Here is a 21,135-nt window from a genome sequence, read left to right as displayed (position 1 = left end):
CTTGAGGCGTTGGTGGTTCATGTTCCGGTCGGCGGTGCAGTTGATGGGGCCCTCGGTGGAGAAGCTGAGCGGGTACAGCAGCGTCTGGCCCTGCAGCCGGAGCGGGCAGCGCAGCTCCAGCAGGGTGTGGCTGATCCGGCTCGGCCCGTTGTTCACCAGCTGCAGGAAGGGAGGAAATTACCGGGAACGTTCAGTATGTGGAACTTCAAAAGAGAGTTTCATAATCTAGATGGAGCTGAGAGGCTGCAACAGATGTTTTCCCATGATGACATTTACATATTTCACAAACGTTCTTAATGTTTAAAAGTTTTTAGCGCTATTAAACGAACATTATTTAATTTTGAAGGCAGTTAGGATTCCTCCAGTGTTCATGGTTCTCATCTGATATAAAGCAGTAAAAACACTTCATAAAGTTTCAGTTTGAGGTTGAAAAAAAGGCAGTTGCTAACGTTAGCTCAGCTTTGATAACTTCATCCCATCACTGACATCCTTTCTCTGGTGTTTGGTAAAATTGAGGCTTAAAACCAGATATAAAGTGAGTTTGTGACTTTTTCTTGCAGCTATAACTATAGGGAGGCTCAAAGGATAAAAGAGGCCATGACAGGAGACCAAAGGAAACCACAGTGGGACATATTACGGAGACAAAATGAGGGAATATGTTCTCTGAAATGAAAGTGGTAAATATGTCAGAGAGGAATAAGGGTTTGTGTATAAAAAACCCATAGATTTGTCCAGTTAAAAGCACCAGCATGTAAAAGGTGTATTGTAAAAATGTGGATTTATAAGGCCATGACAGGAGACCAGAGGAAGACATTTAAGAGGGGGGGGGGTTAAAGGAACACTCTGATAATCTCTGATTTGACTTGTGAATAAACAATAGGGGCCTTGGCTATAAAAGCAGCTTCTTTCAGAGTCTTTTCTCCTTCATTTTTGACTTCAGTCTCACAGAATTTCAGAGTTCTCTCATAAATTTGATTTTTGGGGGGGAATTGTGCCTCCTTAAATCTCGTATGTATGAGTTTTTCGTTCGAATGACCTCCCTCCCAAGACATATGTTGACCCTGAAACACATCATTACCTTGATTTAAGTTACACAGTTATCTGAAACATCTGGGATGAATAAAGTACACATTTTTCCATATTCTTACGAGTAAAAGTTAACTATAACTCCTTTAAATCTCGCAAAAGTCATAGAACATAAGCATTAATCAAAGTTAATTTTAAAGAAATAAACACATTGTACCTCGTAGATGTGCTCCACTGGCGGCCCCACGTCCTGCTCCACCTCGTAGTTCTTGGTCAGCTTCCAGTTGACCGGCGGGAAGAAGATCTTATCTGGCCGAGACACGCTAAAAAAGAGAAAGTGTGGATGTGAGAAAAAGCGTGGGAAGACACTCAATGAAGAGCTGAGAGTTGAAATGAGGTAACGCTGGACTCACCCCTGCAGAATGACGTCGGCCTGAACCACCACCTCCAGTTTATACGGAACAACCTCACTGTGGGAGTTATTCTCATTTTTACTGTGGAAAGAAGAGAGACATAATGTTTTTATTCTAATACCGCTGCACCAGAATACACACATGATACACAGATATTTAAAGTGTGTGTGTTGTACCTGCGGATCTGCATCTCAAACTGAACCGTTTTGTGTGTGTCCTTCAGCCGTGGCACCGTGAAGCGCAGACCTGCCCACAGCTGCAGAGAGGGAAAACAGATATATTAATAATAGTTTAAACAAACATTAGCCTCCTTTAGCTTAGCGGTGGTGACGTGAAGTCATGTGACCATTCTGTAGTTCCTTTATAGCCCAACATTAGCCGCCTTTAGCTTAGCGGTGGTGACGTGAAGTCATGTGACCGTGCTGTAGTTCCTTTATAGCCCAACATTAGCCTCCTTTAGCTTAGCGGTGGGGACGTGAAGTCATGTGACCGTGCTGTAGTTCCTTTATAGCCCAACATTAGCCTCCTTTAGCTTAGCGGTGGTGACGTGAAGTCATGTGACCGTGCTGTAGTTCCTTTATAGCCCAACATTAGCCTCCTTTAGCTTAGCGGTGGGGACTCGAAGTCATGTGACCGTGCTGTAGGTGCTTTATAGCCCAACATTAGCCGCCTTTAGCTTAGCGGTGGGGACGTGAAGTCATGTGACCGTGCTGTAGTTCCTTTATAGCCCAACATTAGCCTCCTTTAGCTTAGCGGTGGGAACGTGAAGTCATGTGACCGTGCTGTAGTTCCTTTATAGCCCAACATTAGCCACCTTTAGCTTAGCGGTGGTGACGTGAAGTCATGTGACCGTGCTGTAGGTGCTTTATAGCCCAACATTAGCCTCCTTTAGCTTAGCGGTGGTGACGTGAAGTCATGTGACCGTGCTGTAGTTCCTTTATAGCCCAACATTAGCTTTTTACTTTTTTAAAATATATTTCTTTGCCGCTTTTAGCACCATAATCATAATGGAGAGAAGGCAGAAACTCGACAACTCAAACCAAAACTATCTAGATGAATAAACAGCAGTAGCCTACAGCTCTGAGATATTCTAGATTTTCTGGGTGGTAAACTATTCCCTTTAAGGCTCCTCTCAGCCATTCCTCCCCTCTCTTCTGCACTCATCATCTGATTCATGTGTGATTTTCTTGGGTGTGTCAGTGAACTCCTCATGTACCCAGCAGACAGATGCAGGACACGTGGGCAGCTTTAAAATGTGGCTTGCCCTTTCTAAAAACTATAATTTCAGATCCATTTGTTCTCCTCACAGTCTTGCACATTAAGTCTCTGCATCTGCCTTTATACGAGCTAACATCTCAGAGTGATTTGAGGCTGTTTCTACACCACAAATTGTTTTGAAATGTGTGTCTCTCTCCCAGTTAGCAGGTGTTTGACGGTCTTCCCCAGCAGAACTATTAAATGCATGCCAGCTCGTGTGATCCATCATAAACGGGTCTGAGTCTGTACTTCCTGTCACAACATTTCCTGTGTTCTTCACACCCAACCTGCGGACGACAGGCAGCTTTTTTCCTACGAAGAGCAGGAAACCATTATGTTGTGTCAACACAGTGTCCGACACTAGGGGGGGTCATAGGTCACACATGACCCACGCCCAAGCCCAATGAGGGGGGGGGGGGCATGCAAAGGTGATAGTGCTACACTATGTGTGTGTGCAGAAGAAGAGCTTGTTAGCGTCAGCTGTTAGCGGCTAGCAACAGGGCTAACAAGTAGCTAACAGAGGTAGCAATAGGCTACATCAGGCCTTGTTTGGAAGTGTGACTGGTAAAAAATAAACTTACACTGGTGCCAGACTTCATGGGGTTTCCCAGATCACAGCTCAGGTACCGGGTCTGGTTCTCCGTCTCATAGCTGCAGGTCAGCTGGGTCAGGCTCTGAGGAATGTGACAGATGTGTCAAACCACAGCTCCAGATAATCAATAAGTTACATTCCTATGACCATAATCATCTTGCAGTCACCTCATTATTCCTGGCGATGCCGCTGTAGTCGGCCTCGGGGGGCAGCACCACGTACAACTCCGCCTCGTACGCACCCCCCTCGCCCTCGTTCCTGGCGTTGAACGTCAAGGTCAGCGAGTTGTCATCCCCCAGGTACACCTCCTTCCTGTTCCTGAGGACACGACGCAGAGAAACAAAGGTTAACACTAATAAGGTCAACGGTCAGGTGACATGGTGTCAGAGCAGCTCAGGAAAATAAACATGGAGGGGGGGAATGCTTTGTTTGTGTTTGCTGGCAGTAGAGCGGGCACATGACTGCTTTCAATTAAGCTAATCGATCTTGAGGTTTTTGTGCTGAAAGGGCAATAAATGGCTGTTTCTTTAATTAAAAATAATGCGTTTTCCAGCTTGACGATTAGAATTAATGCCTCGTGATGAATGGAAAACATTCCCAGCATGCAGTGGTGGGAAAGTACTGCGATGATTAACAGTATAATGGGCCTACTGAACATACTGAGTTTCAAGTAAAAGTACTTATCATGGCCCATTTCAGAATCATATATAATGGAAATGTTGAATTATAATCACTGTGGAACAAGTGCGCTTCTATTGGCTAGCGCTGCAACTCATTGTACGTGATAGGCTAAGGGGCGGGACATCTCTAAGCTAACCGATCAGAGGAGACTCAGCTCTGGTTTCAGACAGATGGTGAAAAGAGGTAGGCAGTATGAGAAAAATAAAGAGCTTTTTGAACATTAAAGTACGGAGACATGACACAAACTACAAAAAAAGGAACCTGAAAAGGATCATATTAGGGCCCCTGGCACTTTGCACCCTCGCCAACACGGTAATAAAGTCATGCATGCTTAATAACACTGTAAGACTGTAAAACACCTCCACTCTGCCTTTGCTATTTTCACTCCCTGCACAGCTTTGAAACAATGAGAACATTTCACCAACACACAGATGCTTTTAATTACAGCCGCTGTGAAGCAGGGGAAGATTTCTGCAGCTGATCCAGTGACGACTCAACACCCCCCACCCCCCCGTCGGATTCTTACTGGCATTGCACTTTTCAAACCAAACAAAGGCTCAAAATTAGAAAACACCACAAAACCTTAAAGCTTCCCTGGGAGACCCGCAGTGGAACAGTTTATGAGTTCTTTGGCAGAACAAGAGAACATTTCAGCCGTATTCTGTCTGAAATTCCTCTAAATCAACCCTGCTAATTCACAACAGAGCGGACAAAAACTATTATTCCAAATTGCACCAATCACACTTTCTGCAGTGGATGGAGCTCGCAGCAGGTTGTTCCATATGTGATGCATTTAAAAAATGGAGGCAGATGGTAGATAAATATAGGAATTTGAAATCAAAATGACAGAGCGGAGAAGGGAGTATCAGGGAGGCTGTTTCTTTGTGAGGAAAATGCTAACAGATTTGTTGTAAGTAAAGTGAATAAGGCAGCTGGCGAGGCGGGACACTCCCTTCATCTCTCCTGTATTTCCTCCCAATGTTTTTGTCAAAGCACCTGTAGAGCTACTTCCTGTTCTCAGAGGGCGATGGAGCCGCTGCAGCACTGAAGCTATTAGCAGCCTCGCTCTGGTATGCTAACGTAAACAAAGCAGGGGAACAACACAAACAGCTGTATTTACACTTTAGACCTCGATCCAAGGTGAGGAGTTCACTGACCCTGCTCACAGTGTTATCCCTCTAATATATTTCCAGGAATGCATTCACTACGGGATTTCTCAGGATTATATAACTAAAGCATGGCTGGATAAATAATAGGGGCCCCCAGGGGGAACAGGGGCGCAGGTTGAGGGCCCCCCGGTCTTCAATTGAAGTTTCACTCAAAGACACACCAGCAGAGACTCCTTCCCAATATCCATTCATCCTTTCCTTCTTGCTTCCCTTAATTACTTCATCACTACATCTCTCCCTCCCTCAATCCCTTCATCGCTTCCTTCCTCCGTCCCTTTGTCCCTTCATCCCTCCCTCCCTCAATCCCTTCATCGCTTCCTCCCTACATCCCTTTGACCCTTCACTCTTCCCTTCCTTTATCCCAACATCCTTTTATCCAAACATCCCTTCTTTGCTGCAGCCATTCCTCCATACATCTCTATATCAATGTCCCTCCCTTCCTACATACCTTCGACCATTTACCCTTTCCTCCCTTCATCCCTTCCTCTCTCCCTACATCCCTTTGACCCTTCATCCCTCCATTCCTTCATCCCTACGATCCTTCATCCCTTCCTCCCTACATCACATCATCTCTATTTCCATTTATCCTTTCCTCCCTTCATTTCTTCCTTCCTCCCTGCACCCTTTCGTTGCTTCCTCCCTTCTTTCCTACATCCCTTTAACCCTTCATGCCTTCCTGTCTTAATGCATTGATCCCTTCCTACCTACATCACATCATCTCTATATCCTTTTATCCTTTCCTTCCTTCATCTGTCCCTCTGTCCCTACATCCCTTTGACCCTTCATCCCTTCATCCACGACTACAAAAAGACACAAAACAACAACAGAAAGACGCTAAACAACTATATCTCTTGCCCCTTTGTAAGATAAATGTTGGGCCCTTTGCATGTCTGTACCCAGGGGAACATTGTCTCATAACGGCCTTGAAGGAAATGAAAAGACTCACCCCTGAACAGCCAGCTTCAGGTCAGGAACGCAGATGTTGTCCTCGCCACAGTCCAGCAGGATCTGAGCCTGCACGATGCACAATGGGGAGGATAGGGGAAAAAAGCAAGTTTAACGGGGTGATGATCACACTTTTACACGTGAAGAGAATTAGGCACACAGGATAAATCACGGATGTGTTTATGGGAGACAACAGGAAGAGAGAGGCAAGATGCAACATGTGGTATGACTAATGCATTCCCCCCCACACACACACACACACACACCTGCACAGCACAACACGTCATCAGACATCATTGTTGTGTGTGAGTGTGAGGTCACTGTGCACATGTGCTTTCTGTTTCAGCGTCTAAGGTAACGCTGAGCGGAGGATCAGGGGGCTGCAGCCAGAGGTAGAAGAAGTACTCGGAAATAAGTAAAAGTAGCAATACATTAATGTCAAATACAGTTTTTCATTCTTAATTAAAAGTGCAGAAGTATTATGAAGAGAAAATATACTTAAAGTATGAAAAGTAAAAGTAGTAAATCTGCAGAAAAATGTCCTCCATATCTGATATTTTACTATATATGTTTCACATTATTAGATGTTAGAATTGTTGCATGAAGCAGTATTTTACTGTTGTACACATGCAATGCTTTTAATATATTATACAAGTCGTACTTTTTGTACCTGATGCATTGTGTCAAAGGTCTATCACAGTATTTACTAAATGTAGTGGAGTAAAAGTATTAAGCACCATTATCCACTGTCTGTATACTATTTATTACAATTGTATTTAAGTTACATATGCCTAAACCCTTTACCTTTTATGTGCATGCTCTAAATCTGCACCTTCTGCAAAGACATGTATTGATATTTATACATTACATACTCTACTACTCTTTGCACTCTCTGGTTGGATGCAACTTGCACTTGAGTGAATGTACTTTATTGCTCTCCCCCCCTGGCTGCAGCTCTCCGCCCCACATCACAGCACCCTGAGGTGAACCATGACTTCACCACATACTGCGCCACCCTGCGACCACATCATCACATGGAGAGGGCGGGGCTTCCCTGAGACATGAGATATCTCTGAGGACCTCGAGCAGATTACAGCAACCGCCGAACGTGTGGCATCGGCGGGGAGAGTGGTGTGATGATGCTCCCTGACGAGGAGGATAATAAATAGAAATGGAGGAGGAGATTAGAGGGAGTGGAAATCCACCCCCCCCTTGTCATTACACCATACAGGGGCTCTAATTATGGACACCGTAGTAACCGCCACATGTGCACGCTGGATCTGTTTATCTGTCGGGCGGGAGAGTGACGACCGAACGCCCCTCGCTGAGACTCAACAACTGTGACCTCAGCGAGTGACAGAATGAGGACAAGCAGAGGAAATCACATCCTGGCACACTGAGTCCATCAGAGGCTCAGGATGGATTTAACTGAGGATTTCACATTTTGGGATTTAAAAAGAAGTTTCTACCCTGTAGTTTATGCACACCTGAGGATAGGATGAAGTAAACACAGATGATGCTATAATATCTAACTGACAGCGCTATCGTTTACAACAAAGACTCCTCTGAGTCTTCTTCGTCTTCTTCCGAGACTCTTCTTTGAGACTCTTCAACGTATTCTTCCGAGACATTTCTACCGAGGCTCTTTTTCCGAGACTCTTCTTCATCTACTTTAGAGGCTCTTCTTCTAAGACTCTTCTTCTTTCAAGAATCTTCCCAGACTATTCATCGTCTTCTTCTGAAAAATTTCCACATCAGCAGTACCGTATCTTGCTCTCTGAGTGTGTAGACGCTGTGCTAGTTAAGGAAAGACATTTGGCTTTGTATTATTGAATAACTTATCGTGCATCCCTTTTAAATTTCCACCCAGATGTTATTATTAAGAACAAAGAGGCCATTGATTCTGAATTTCAGTCGTGTCCAAGTTTCTTAAGAGGTGACAACAGCTCTGATCCTTTCCTGTTCTCTCTGCGTTTGAGATCTGAGAGTGATAGTAATTAATAGATTCATCATAACGCCTGAGCTGCCCTCCTGAAACATGTGGGAGATGTTAAGATGACAGAGGGGTCGTAACACATCAACCGTCTCTCATTCTCACTCTCACAGCTCGAAGAGAGTAGGGGAACTTGGCAGTAAAGCGTCGCCACGACTGCAGAGCACATGTGGAAATCAAACGGGCATGGTGTGTTGTGATCAAGGCCCCGGATCATAGTCGCCCTTCGTGTGTTTACACGCTGTTACATTAACACAGTGCAGGAGAGATTAATGAAATATGTTGGCAGGCTGATACGTCTCGAAAGCTAGAACACATAAACACAGATACGGGTTGGCAGATTCAGGCTGATTTTGAGCTCGTCTCAAGGTCAGCGTTCAACCACATCTGTTGGAGCAGATTTTGAAAGGTATCAATGACAGAGCGCAGTCCTGATCCAACAAGATAGATGATAGAGAAAGAGAGAAGGGGGGGGTAAAGACTAACGCTGATTGCCGTTTCCCAAAAGCTGAACATATGGTGCACGCTTGCCCACAGCCTGAGCCAGCTCCGCTCACTGCCAGAGGAAAAACCTGCTGCCAGATTTCAACCAGATGGGCATAATGCCTGCCGGTGCCCCACCCTGAAATATCTGCACACCCTCCGTCTGCAGCCCTGGGACAAACGTAGGTACTGTTAGACCGAGCAGGGACGGGGAAACACTCCACTGTTCTGATGCATCATATTTTCAGCTTTCCAAACTCTAGAGTTGTTTCCATTTCTGCTCTTTTATCAGGACATGGTTTGCAGATTTAGCTCAGAGAGAAAGCATCAAAGCTTTCTCAGGAACATCTCTTCATTTTTACAGAAAAGTTGTCAAGTATTCCCAATACTCGAAAGGCTCAAGAGGAAGTCAGTTTCTGAGCCAAATCTGAAGTCTTGTAACTCATGGCTCAAGTCCTCCTCTCTAGTGTTGGTTATCCGTGTTGGAAAGAGGATTAAAGACGTGTACAGAACACGGAAGTACCTTCTGCACGATGACGTTGGTGGTCTGATAGTTGAGGATGGGCCGCAGACCGTGGGAGTCCGCCGCCGCTTTCGGATCCAAGCTGAAGTTCAAGGCCACGTAAATGGAGGAGAGTTTATCCCGGAAGTCTTTCTCGTCCTGGAATAAAACAACACATACCAGGGTTTTACTCGCATGCAATTTGAGCAAAAAGTCAGGATCTGTTGTTTAAAACCTTTGCAGCGCGATCGGAAATAACTACCACAGAAAAAACCTGCTTTCATTCACATTTATCCCCAGTATTTATAACGTTTGCACACGATATAATCATTCATGATGGTTTTTTTACGAGTAATAATGAATGCATACTCTTAGGTAGATCTTGGTGTTGTGGCACTCTCGCTCGCCATGCCGCACCCTCACACTCTTGTGGAGAAAAGGCTGGGAGTCCAGGAACAGAGCCCGCCTCACGGCCCCTTTCTGCTTGTGCTTATTGCTGTCCAGCTGCACTTCCACCTGGAAATCTGCAACACAAATGAGCATTCATGGCGTGATGAATGTGTTTGAGCCACGTAATGACAGGTTTTAACTCTGCAGAACACAATGTAGTCTATGTAGGTTTAATATAATGGCGCTTGTATATAAAGGAGGGAGTAATTACAGATAATAACGAGGAGAACAGAGGAGGTTTGAACACTGAAGCTATATGATATTTTGCAGGCTGCACCTCTACAGAAGGTTGGGGATCTAAAACATCTCTATTATTTGACAGTTTCCTTGTTTGTAATGAAGTGCAGATGTGGAGGATTGGCTCACCTAGATGGTCTGGTAGGTGCTTCCCCTCTGCAGATATGCAGAAACTCAGGTTGACGCTGCGTTGGACAGAAGGAAAATGATGAGAGAGGCACATCCACTCGTGGCAGAGAGTCAGAACACTTACTGAACACACACAGGAAACCTCACTTGCCCTCACTTGTTCTCCCACTGCCTCTCACGGCCCCCACATTACAAGGCACGGGACGTGATGGGAAAACATCGTTTCCCATCACGATATGAAGATAAAATTCCAAATAACGGAGACACACTTTCACCAGCCGGGGCTGATGAATTGGAGCGTCTCCGTTTCTACGCTCAAGGAATAGCGAGAGTTAAGAAGGGTGAAATTGGGGGGGGGCTCAGGTTTCAATGCTGACCAGTGGACGGCTGTCTGAGTAAGTCTGCAGATCGCTCTCCCATGACATCAGCTGCACAACATGCCGCTGCAAACACAAAACCCCCAACCCTCCAGAGATAGAGGAAGCACTCAGACCCTTTACTTAAGGAGAAGTAGAGTTAAATACTCTGTTACAAGAAAAACTCCTGAAGTAAAAATGCAAGTATCAGCATCAAAACATTAGCCGCCTTTAGCTTAGCAGAGGTGACGAGAAGTCATGTGACCGTGCTGTAGTTCCTTTATGTTTATAGCCCAACATTAGCCTCCTTTAGCTTAACGGTGGTGACGTGAAGTCATGTGACCGTGCTGTAGTTCCTTTATAGCCCAACATTATCCTCCTTTAGCTTAGCGGTGGTGACGTGAGGTCATGTGACCGTGCTGTAGTTCCTTTATAGCCCAACATTATCCTCCTTTAGCTTAGCGGTGGTGACGTGAAGTCATGTGACCGTGCTGTAGTTCATTTATAGCCCAACATTAGCCGCCTTTAGCTTAACGGTGGTGACGTGAAGTCATGTGACCGTGCTGTAGTTTCTTTATAGCCCAACATTAGCCGCCTTTAGCTTAGCGGTGGTGAAGTGAAGTCATGTGACCGTGCTGTAGTTCCTTTATAGCCCAACATTAGCCTCCTTTAGCTTATAAATAAATGTAGTGGAGTGAAAAGTACAATATTTGCTCCCAAATGTGTGTTTAGTAGAAGTATAAAGTAGGATAACACTCCAATAAAGTAGCCTACCTAAAAGTTGTAGCTCAACACACAGTACTTGAGTTAAGGTACTTAATGCACTTACTACTAAACCCACACATGAGTCGCAGAGCGAAAACAGGACGAAGTGAGAAGAAAAACCCCGGAAAGGTGAAAAATGAGACCGAAAGAGTGAGCACAAGGCCTTCCCTGCAGGAGTAATGAGTTCATGTGTAAGCTCCTGTTTCTGAGTCTACGTGTCCTGATGTTTCCCAGCTGTGTTCCCCCCACCAAACAATATCTCATTGAAAGCAACAGCAGAGAGAAACCCCTCCCCGTCCATTATCCCCCTGTGCTCTCCTTTCACCCCCACAAAAAACCCTCCTCATCACCAGGCAACGTAGTGTAATCAAGACACATGTGTATACAAGAGTTTCCTTTATGGATTCAGGATCTGGAAAATGAAGGGGGGGGGAGGGTCTCCGTGTCAAGCAGCGAGCAACCCTCGTCTGTTTCCTTCTTTGCGCATAAATAGAAAAAAGTGCCAACAATGCTGCTATTCAGCATGTTATTCCTGCTGCTGCACACACTGGAGGCATTTTGTAAGTAGGTCAGATAAGAGCAGCCCCCCCCCCCCCCCCAGGTATAAAAATGAATACCCTGACTGCTGATGAGAAGGTTATTTCTTATCAGGACTTCCTGTCACTCTTTATGCATGTAAAGGAAGAGGGGGAAGCCCGTCGTTTGGGTGAAACAAACAGCAGCAGCAGCAGAACTGATGCTGAGTCACAGGAAGCTGAGTGCTGGACTCTCACCAGGAAGCGAGAACGCTGCTGTTTCCGGTCGTGACGAAGCAGTTCTTCTCCTCCGGGTTTATCATGGTGGGGGAAACGGTCAGAGAGGCGCTGGTGTTCACGATGGGGCGGGATCTAAAACAGACAGACCTGGATTAAGGACCCTATCATTGCATTACACATTGGCAGGAAAAACGTGACATTTAGGTGACTGTGTTTAAACGCCTGTCAAGAGATAAGGAGTCTGTGAAACTGACAGTTAGCTTAGCTTAGCACAATGAATGAAAACAGGGGGAAACTGCTAGCATTCCTACTGTAGCTTAGTGTAGTCGTGTATTGATTCTCTCGCCAGATTAAGACCTTTAATAAGTGTTAAATGTCTGTCATGATATCAGATGTTCATTTTATCAAAAGTGTCTTAAGACTTTTTAAAGGAAAAGCCTGACATTTAGATGATGCTTAAACGCCTGCTAAGAGGTAAGGTGTCTGTAAATAGGAAAGTTAGCTTAGCTTAGCATAATGAATGGAAACAAAGGGAAACCGGTAGCATGGCTCAGTCAAAACATAGAAAAGAGCTGCCTATGAGCAACTTTTAAACCTTTACCTTACACATATATGGTGGTTTTATGTACGCTATTACCACAGCGAAAATAAGCAGGATCTTAATGTAATATCTGTACAAGAGACACAAATGTGTCATAAATGATGTGCAGATTAAAGACCCTATCATCAATAATAACTACGACTTTGTTTTAAAGAAAAAGCCTGGAGGTGAAGGTGGACAAACAAAATATGTAAAAATATAGCAATGGTTATTATCAATACCAGCATAAATACCACACTGTTTATATTTCAAAAGAACATACCTGTAGAGAACGGCCTTATTGACACCAAAGGCACCGACGATGAGATCTGAGGAGATAAAGGACCAGAGTTAGGAAACAGAAAACCAGTGTAATGATGGTCCTGCTTACTGGTAGAAGTCTTCCCCACCTGGGTATCCGTTCATGTCCATGTCTTTATCTCCTCGGAGGGAGAACCCGAAGCTGGCAGGAACCGATCCTGCAGCCCACTGACCCGAGATCACCTGAGAGGGTTTCTCCCGCAGACCCTCCGAGAACCCGTTAAAGATGTAGACCACTCCCTGCTGGTCCTCCCCGCCGAACGGGCAGCTGATAGCCACGTCTGCAAGAGGACAACGAGAGGAACAATATTAGAAATATATCTTGATGGGGCTTTAGCTGCTTGTATTAAATCTCTTTTGTGGCTTTAAAATCAGAACAGGTAGATTTTTTATATTTAATGGATCTTTTCTGTGTTTTTTTAAAAGCCAAGCCCCCACCTTTTGTTTTTAGACAAATATATTCATTGAATTTGAGTATTTCCAGCAACAGACAAATACGAAAAGGTATATTACCCCTCAAGAAAGAACAATATATAACCAACACAAAAATCAATATATTTTATCTTTAATTTTGTGTAAATATAAATATGTTTGACTTGTTTTATTTTATACTTATTTGAACGTCAACATTTTTTATTTTAATTGTACTTTTTCAATACATTTTTAAATCTATTTATTATTTATATATATATACATATTTTATTATATTTAATTGTGTTTTTATTGCACATTTTTATGTTAATTTTCTATGTATATACAAATGTTATTATTATTATTGTATACATGTTGTTATAAAATGGAGCAACTCTGACAAAACCCAAAAGATAAATAAGTTTTACCAGATTTATTTCTTCATTTCCAAAAACTAAACCATGATGCGAAATCATTTCACCTAAGTTCTTACCATTAAAGCCGTCCTGGTTCAGATCTCCCAAAGGTGCGATAGTGCTGCCGAACCTCCCCATCACCTGGGAGCCGGTCAGGTGAGGCAGCATGAGCTCCAGCTGCAGGGCTTCTGTCTGCAGGTAAACATAGACCCGGCCCATTTCCTCCAGACGGCCATCGGAGCCGCGCAGCATGAACATGGGAGCACCGACCAGCAGGTCAATCAAACTGAGGACAGAGAGAAATCACACAAACTCATTCAGACACTCAGACGCCCGTAATGAGAGGTTGGTGCCGTCCAATCGAGACACCGCCAGATAATCATCTGAGGATCGAGAGGAACAGAGGACTCACCCGTCACTGTTGAGGTCTGTTGTTGCCACTGTGTACCCAAAATATGATCCGATCTGTGAAGAAAAGGGAATCCACGACTTTAATCATCGAACCTCTAACCATCAAAGACATTAAAGAGGCCCTTTTCTGCTGTTAGGGGTGTTCCCTTTTCTGTACTCTGTTATATTGGATTTAGTGCATGCAAACGGTCTGCAGGGGCTAAAATCTCTGTTGTACGTGATAGGCTAAGAGGCGGGACATCTCTAAGCGGTTGACCAATCACAACAGCTAACCAATGAGAGCAGACTGGGCTCTGGTTTCAGACAGAGGGTGAAAAGAGGTGCTGCAGCACAGGCAGTATGAGAAACATAAAGAGCTGTCTGAACATTAAAGCATGGAGACAGTAGAGGCACAAAATACACATATGAACCTTGAAATGAATATGACCCATTTAACTGCAGGAATATCTGGCTAGATAATCCTGAGAACCATTACAAAAATCAGAGCTATGCTGACGATATTCAGAAGGGTATTTCTCCTGATTCTCCTGGCATTAGATAATACAAAACAATCATGCTACTACAATCTTGCTTTCTGCATTACTACAAAAAGAAAACGCTCGAGGAAACAAAACATGCAGGCCTGATGGATTTCACAGCTTGCAGGCTTTTCTGTTCCAGGTCAGTTTAACTTTCTGACTCGCTCTGTCATGAACCTTGAGTTTAAAAAGGCCCACTGATTGTAAGGGCAAGTCTGAATTGCAAATTCACTCGTGATTATATTTATTCAGCTGAGTCAATCATCACTGTTTAAACGAGCTCCGAGTCTGTTGTATTCCCAGAACCATTTGCACAAATTGCCACTGCACTTTCCCCCCCTGAATAACTGAGATTTACTGCAAACCACGGAACAGACCCAGATCGAGTAAAGGAAATTTGACTCGACAAATGAAGAGCTCTGATGAGGAGTCGAGTCTTGAAAACACAACACTCAAAATATACGGCCACGTAGGTGAGTCTATGAAGTAGTCTTTCTGTCTGGTAGGAGCGACTCACCTGCTCGCCTGTGAAGTTCATGATGGTCTTCAGATCGGTACCGTTCAGAATTGACACCTGCAACACAGAAGCCACACATGGTCTTTTTTAACAGGCTATTATATAAACACCGTCTCTGGTCAGGAATTCACTCCAATAATAAGTCTAACTGAACACTGGAGGCTGTTTTCCTGCCTCTTTATTGATCCATCTGAAATGAGAGCAATGATTAATCTTTCTCACCGATCCGTAAAGCTTGAGTCCTTTTGGAACGCCGGCCACAAAATCTGAGAGAGATGAAGCAAAGATTTAGCAGATAAAACACCACATGGAGCTCAGAAACCGTGTAAAATATTCTACTTTATGTTCACGTCAGCGGGAATATTTACTCTGCTGTGTGCCAGCAGTTTTTGCATTTTGATTCCAGCACGCTTCATATAACTTTGGCCATGTGCGTGCATTCCCAATTTAATTTGATTGGCTTACCTTCCACCTGATCACCGCTGAATTCCCCAACAGCGATAGAGTAGCCTGAGGACCAGAAAACAATGTCAGACAACATTTCTGACTTTTTTCCTACATTTCTGACTTTTGCTTAACATTTTAAATGTTTATCAAATTTCCAACATTCTCAAAATTCTGACCTTTTTTTCAAAATCAGACTTTTTTCAACATTTTGACTTTTCTAAAAATTCTGACTTTTTTCTCAGAATTTTCCCCAAAATTCTGACTAATCTCTAAACTTTTGGTCAGATTTAATAGAAAAATCAAAAACACATAACCCGGCACCGCAGCATTAATTGCCATAGAGATGAAGCGACGATAACCACCTAGTTATTACCGAAAACTCTGGCGTCGTCAACATACATCCATAACCTTCTAATCTGGCTTTGCAGAACCCCCTCAGGTATCATAGGGTTAAAGGAGCCTCTCTTACCTTGGTAGCTGTCATCGTGCTCGGCCTTCACCTGTCTGGTCTGCATCTGGCCCTCCACAGACTGCATGAAGTACCCGGGGTAGTACGCTTTGATAATGTCCTCCTTAGCAGCAGAGATCACCTGACCTAGAAATATCACAAATACAGAGAAATAAAATGTAACTTGGCAGGACATTTTGAGGCTTTACAGATTTCCACGTGGTTTATTGGTATTTCCTACGTACCCTGCCAGAAGTAGCTGCCGGGCCCTCCTAATACCACTTTGCCATCCTGAAAGACAAAACCGTACAATTACTAAACTGGAAGAGGAAAATGATTATCCCAGGAACTTCAGTAACAGGAATAGGAGTTGTTACCGTGGTGAAGTCTGCACTGAAGCCCCCCTGACAGTAACCCTGTCCCACCGCGTCACTGATCTCTGCAACAGAACAATATATAACATTTACTACATCCATATTTATCTTTTGCAAGACAACCCGAGTTCTACATTTTCACTTTGTCTAATGCTTTCCATTTCCAGTCAGCTGGGTCTACACGGTCCATGCAAGGAAAGAAAACATGAAAAAAGGAGAGAAATATTAATAAATAAAATGATTTAAAAATGGGAAAAAAACAGACACTAAATAAATAAAAATAAGAATAAACAATAATAATAACAGAAAAATAATAATAATAAACAATAATAATAATAAAATAAAAATAATAATACAACTAAATGCATGTAATAAATAACAGTGTAAAACATGCACGCTTATGAAATGATACACTTAAAAGCAAAAAGACAGAAACTACTCAGTGTTTCTCTCCAAGCAAATTGAATCACATGTTGCAGATCGGGGAGTTATTTTAGACTCTGATCTAAATGTAATCAGCCACTTTAACTGGGTCACAGAAACCTTCTTTTATGTTTCATCTGGAAAACATGTGCAATATTAGACGTGCAACTCCTTTCTTAACTTGAACTCTTAACTCTTATTGACTAGACATTTAATTTCTTCCTTTTATCACTTCCAGAATACAGTGACTATTTAACACTCGCGCTTCTATTGGCTAGCGCTCCAAACTCACTGTACATGATAGGCTAAGGGGCGGGACAGCTGAGAAAACAGGACAACATCAGAAAGACAAAGACATGTCTTAGTGTCCCAGGAAATAAATACTAATATCAACCTGAACATGAGCAGAATGTGTCCTCTTTAAGATGTATCAGTGAGGAAAAGGGACAGTTACCTGTGCGGCAGGGAGCAAATTCCACAAATTTGGTGAAGTTATGCACCGAGAGGTAGCAGGTTCCTGTGGCGTCAGACCGGGGGTAATCTTTCTCAGTCCTCCAGGAGTAGAGAGGGGCACAGCTCTGGGGGGGAGGAGGGGGGAGGGAGGAGATGTGGTGATGAATTGGGTGAACTTTAATGTGGGAGATGTTTTTCCAGTTGCAACATCACACTGCTGAACTCGGGAGGAGACCCCGGCTGAGGTCAGCGGTACATCTGGATCACGGTAACACCGTAACTTAACCCCGGTCACCTCAGAGCAAACCAGAGGCGGCTCCACTTTGAAGTATCAGGGGGGGCACTAAACATCTCTTTACGGTGGGTGAGGTGAGAACTGCACCGCAATGACAACAACCTAATGGAGGCTAATCTGTGGGACAAATTCCGAATAAAGAAGTGATAAATCATGCTTTGGAAAACACTTCAGTCTTTTTCCCATGGTGCAAATTCCCATGTTTGTTGATGAACACAAACACAACATCCATCAGCGAAACAGATTACCTGACCTCTTCCTTTCGTCTGATTATTCTTTCTTTATAATATTTATAGGAGACAGGTTTCCCACTGAGAGCCCCAATTACAACAGCAGGTAGTTTTTCTGCAGAGCCGAAACGTAACTCCTTCCCCTCCCATCCCCCACAATCCTCTCTGAAAGGGTCTCCTTACCAGGATGGTGTCGCCGTGAGAACGCACAGTGGCACCGAACCACTGGTGGGACTTGAAATCCACCTGATGCTCCGTGTTGTTCAGCAACACGGTGCGATCACCTGGGGAAAAAACACAAGAAAGAGACACTTAGTGATATGATGATGATGTTTTCTGCACAGCGCTTGAGTAAATGTACTTCCGACACTGGACTTTGTGTGGTATGCCTTCAGGAGATCCTCGCTTTCCTTTAGCTTAACCTCTCTGACCCCTCGCTCTGTTCGACCACCTGGCCGCTAACGCTGATCTCCCACTGCAGCACTCGGACGGCAGCAGGTGACATGACAGATGGTGCCAGGAGTCAGATTTTAAAAACTACTTTATTGGAAGACAGACGGTACATCTGTGCCGCGACCGACGGAGAGTGAAATGCAAACAAATCGATTAGGCAGGGAAGTCACGTCAGCATCACGCAGCTCACACACACCGAGGGCTTCAGAGTACGCAGTGACATCTGTGAGCGGAGTGCAAATGTGAGGTCAAGAGCATCTGAGACTCTTCTACTTAACCCTCACCATTCCTCAAACTGAAACGCAACCTCCACTAAAAACCTGCATTCTCTCTAAAACACAGCCAGGTCAGATTGGTATAAGTCCAGGAAGAAGTGAGCCTGCTTCTCACTTGATTTATTACCTCAGATTGTATAGAAGTCTACGAGAAAATGTTCCTACTAGTCCACAAACCAATGGGGGACGTCACGGTGCCCATGAAAAGGGAGCTAGGAAATGTCCTCAAAATGTCATCCAAGTTCTTCCCTTTGATTCATTTCCCAGACTTACGTCCCCTTTCAACGGTCAAGCGACATGCATATCAGAAAGAGCATAGACTGAGGGCTGGTGCTGCCAGAGATCATGACCTGAGTGCATGTGAGGAGGTCCGGCTGTGCCTCAGGCCTCCCCTTTTATCCCCGTCCTCCCTCGCCTCTCCTCCCGGCAGCCTGGCGCTCGATGCTCCATGTGGAAACAGAGAAGAGATCCAAGCAAAACACACTCTCTCCAGCCCGGCTTCCTCTCAGCAACCCCTCACTCATCTCTGTTTACACACACACACACTTTTCTGCCTCTTTCTCTGTTTTCATATCCAACATTATCTCCATCTTACTATCATTTTTCTCCCACTATCTCGCCCTGGTTGCCATTAATACAAAGCGCTATCGCTCCTTTGCTTTCAGTGAAGTGCAGCTCCCCCCTCACTAGTGATGTTTAGCAGCAGTTTATTAATAACAAAACTGCGTCTCTGCTTATTCTCCAACACTGTGGTTTCCTGCTAACGGCATTCATCATCAGCCGGATACAGTGTGGTCAGAAGTGTGAAAGTAGGTGCTTTTTCTAAATGGTTGCATGCCCTCAAACTGCTCCTTATTAGCATGTTGCTTTACCTAATCCACCTTAGCCGCATGGTCTCTCTCTTACAGCGTACTCTTTCCTTATATTTTCATAACTCAGGGGTCCTTGTTTGGATAAGGTTAATGTAAAGCCACCAGGGGAAGGTAGGAGCTGCAGCCCTGAACCTATTCTAGACTTTACCCAGAGGAACTGTGTGAAACAGTCATTGTGAAAGGACATTTAATGGACGGACAGACCCAAGAACTACCGTGATATCGTAATGAAACAAGCATCCGGTAAGAGGTTAGGGTTCCTCTGAGGATGTCAACAATAATATTGTTTCCTGAAAAAAACTCTGAAACTTTAGAGAAGATGTTGTTTGTAACCTATTAAACTGGCTGCTTCTCCACCTTTAATCTTGTCAATATTTGCACAGAACTTGCATCACATGAAGACCTATAAATAAGTCTCTCGGGACCATTGTCTAAACCCAAGAGCAAGTCTGCCATAGCGTGATTCGTTTTCCATGTAATCTGTAAGTTAACGCACTTCTTCTTCTGGCATCGCTGCAGATTTGGGACACCTGCCATTACATTTGCTGTAACTGCAGTGCTTCTTTAGCTGTAATTCTTATTCCTCTGCCACTACCTAAACATAACTGACCGGAACATCTGAACCTCCTGTAGTGTAGAGCAGATTCTCAGGACTTTATATCCAAGGTTCATATGAGAAAACAGCTCGAGTCCACCACAAGAAGCTGCGGTAAGTCCTTGTGTAACTCATACTACACAACTTTGATCTGGCCATGAGAACGAGAGGAAGCACACCAGAGGTTCGGCCTTCAGAAGCTCTCACATGGCAGCATTCGTTCTAGCATTAGTTCTGTGTCACCATAACAGGCGATGAGACGCTCTGATTGTGTCTCCACTGAGCCCTCCAGAGGGCAGATGGAGGGACGGGACACAGCAACATGTCATGTGCCCAGCGGACCCCTGGGAGGCGGGTTAGAGCGGCTGCTGATGGGACATGGTGCCTGGGCTCTCCGGGGAGCAGCAGTGCATTGTGGGGGTCTTACTCTCGCCTTTGAACTGTGTGTGCGATGACAGCCATTAGTGGGCTTGTGTGTGTGTGTGTGTGTGTGTGTGTGTGTGTGTGTGTGTGTGTGTGTGTGTGTGTGTGTGGGGTGGAAGACAAATGGCCAAATTCACTCATCACATCAGCTGCTCCTGGGGGACAGCAGGAGGGGGACACGGCTCTGGTTTCCTCCCTGCCTCCCTCCCATCCTGTATGTGCCCTCCTCACACCCACCCTCTTATCTCAATGCGAGAGGAAGTGGATGGGGGGGTTTCGAGCCACTTTGACCCAATTAGTGAGTCTAATTAAGAGGGTTTGTGGGTCAGAGCTCAAACTCACCGACAGACCTCTGACCGCACTTTATGGTCAAAACAAACGATGTACCGATACTGGAGGAGACAGCAATCCTTTAAGGGGTGGGGGTTCATAAAGCAGATTTCACCGGCAGAAAAGAAGAGTCATTGTCTTTGTTGTATTGCAATATCTTGACAAGACCAAAGCTAGGTTACCACCAAAAATGCAGGGAATGAGTCCTCAAACAGGTGGAGATTATCCTGCTGAACAAAACGAGTCAAGCATCATAACAACGATCCAAAATGACCTGGAAAAAACCATCGGACCAGCGAGATGCTGCCTTCAGGGGTCAACGTTAGTCATCCCTACCCCTCTCTATGGGGAACCCAACAATAATATTGTTTTCCAATAAAAATAAAAAATTCAGAACTTCAGACAAGTTAGAATTGAATTATGGACAGAATTTTGCCAAAAATTGATTCAGGAAATTCTATCTATAGCTTGTGAAGCACCTTGAGATGACGCTGTGTTTAAAGAGTGCTATAGAAATTAAATGCATTATCATTATCTATCAGGGCAGAGGCAAAGTGATCAGACAAATTCAAGGAAACCAAGAGTCTCGG

At 44.3% G+C, this 21,135-nt stretch overlaps 1 protein-coding gene across 1 annotated transcript in view; it reads right to left on the bottom strand.

Moving 5' to 3' along the window:
• The window catches only part of itga5 (integrin, alpha 5 (fibronectin receptor, alpha polypeptide)), a 46,348-nt gene that overhangs the window by 9,992 nt on the left and 15,221 nt on the right, over positions 1-21,135 (bottom strand). The window contains 23 exon segments of the mRNA XM_063886869.1: positions 1-159; positions 1,244-1,349; positions 1,440-1,520; positions 1,616-1,695; positions 3,278-3,370; positions 3,456-3,606; positions 6,085-6,152; positions 9,083-9,220; positions 9,431-9,585; positions 9,878-9,933; positions 11,772-11,885; positions 12,617-12,662; positions 12,744-12,935; positions 13,559-13,767; positions 13,894-13,946; positions 14,928-14,984; positions 15,150-15,193; positions 15,393-15,437; positions 15,844-15,969; positions 16,068-16,113; positions 16,200-16,261; positions 17,074-17,197; positions 17,781-17,881. Coding sequence (XP_063742939.1) covers positions 1-159; positions 1,244-1,349; positions 1,440-1,520; positions 1,616-1,695; positions 3,278-3,370; positions 3,456-3,606; positions 6,085-6,152; positions 9,083-9,220; positions 9,431-9,585; positions 9,878-9,933; positions 11,772-11,885; positions 12,617-12,662; positions 12,744-12,935; positions 13,559-13,767; positions 13,894-13,946; positions 14,928-14,984; positions 15,150-15,193; positions 15,393-15,437; positions 15,844-15,969; positions 16,068-16,113; positions 16,200-16,261; positions 17,074-17,197; positions 17,781-17,881 — 2,306 coding nt within the window.

Source organism: Eleginops maclovinus, chromosome 1, assembly GCF_036324505.1.
Source record: "Eleginops maclovinus isolate JMC-PN-2008 ecotype Puerto Natales chromosome 1, JC_Emac_rtc_rv5, whole genome shotgun sequence".
Lineage (NCBI taxonomy): Eukaryota > Metazoa > Chordata > Actinopteri > Perciformes > Eleginopidae > Eleginops > Eleginops maclovinus.
This window is presented reverse-complemented; position numbering and strand designations above follow the sequence as displayed.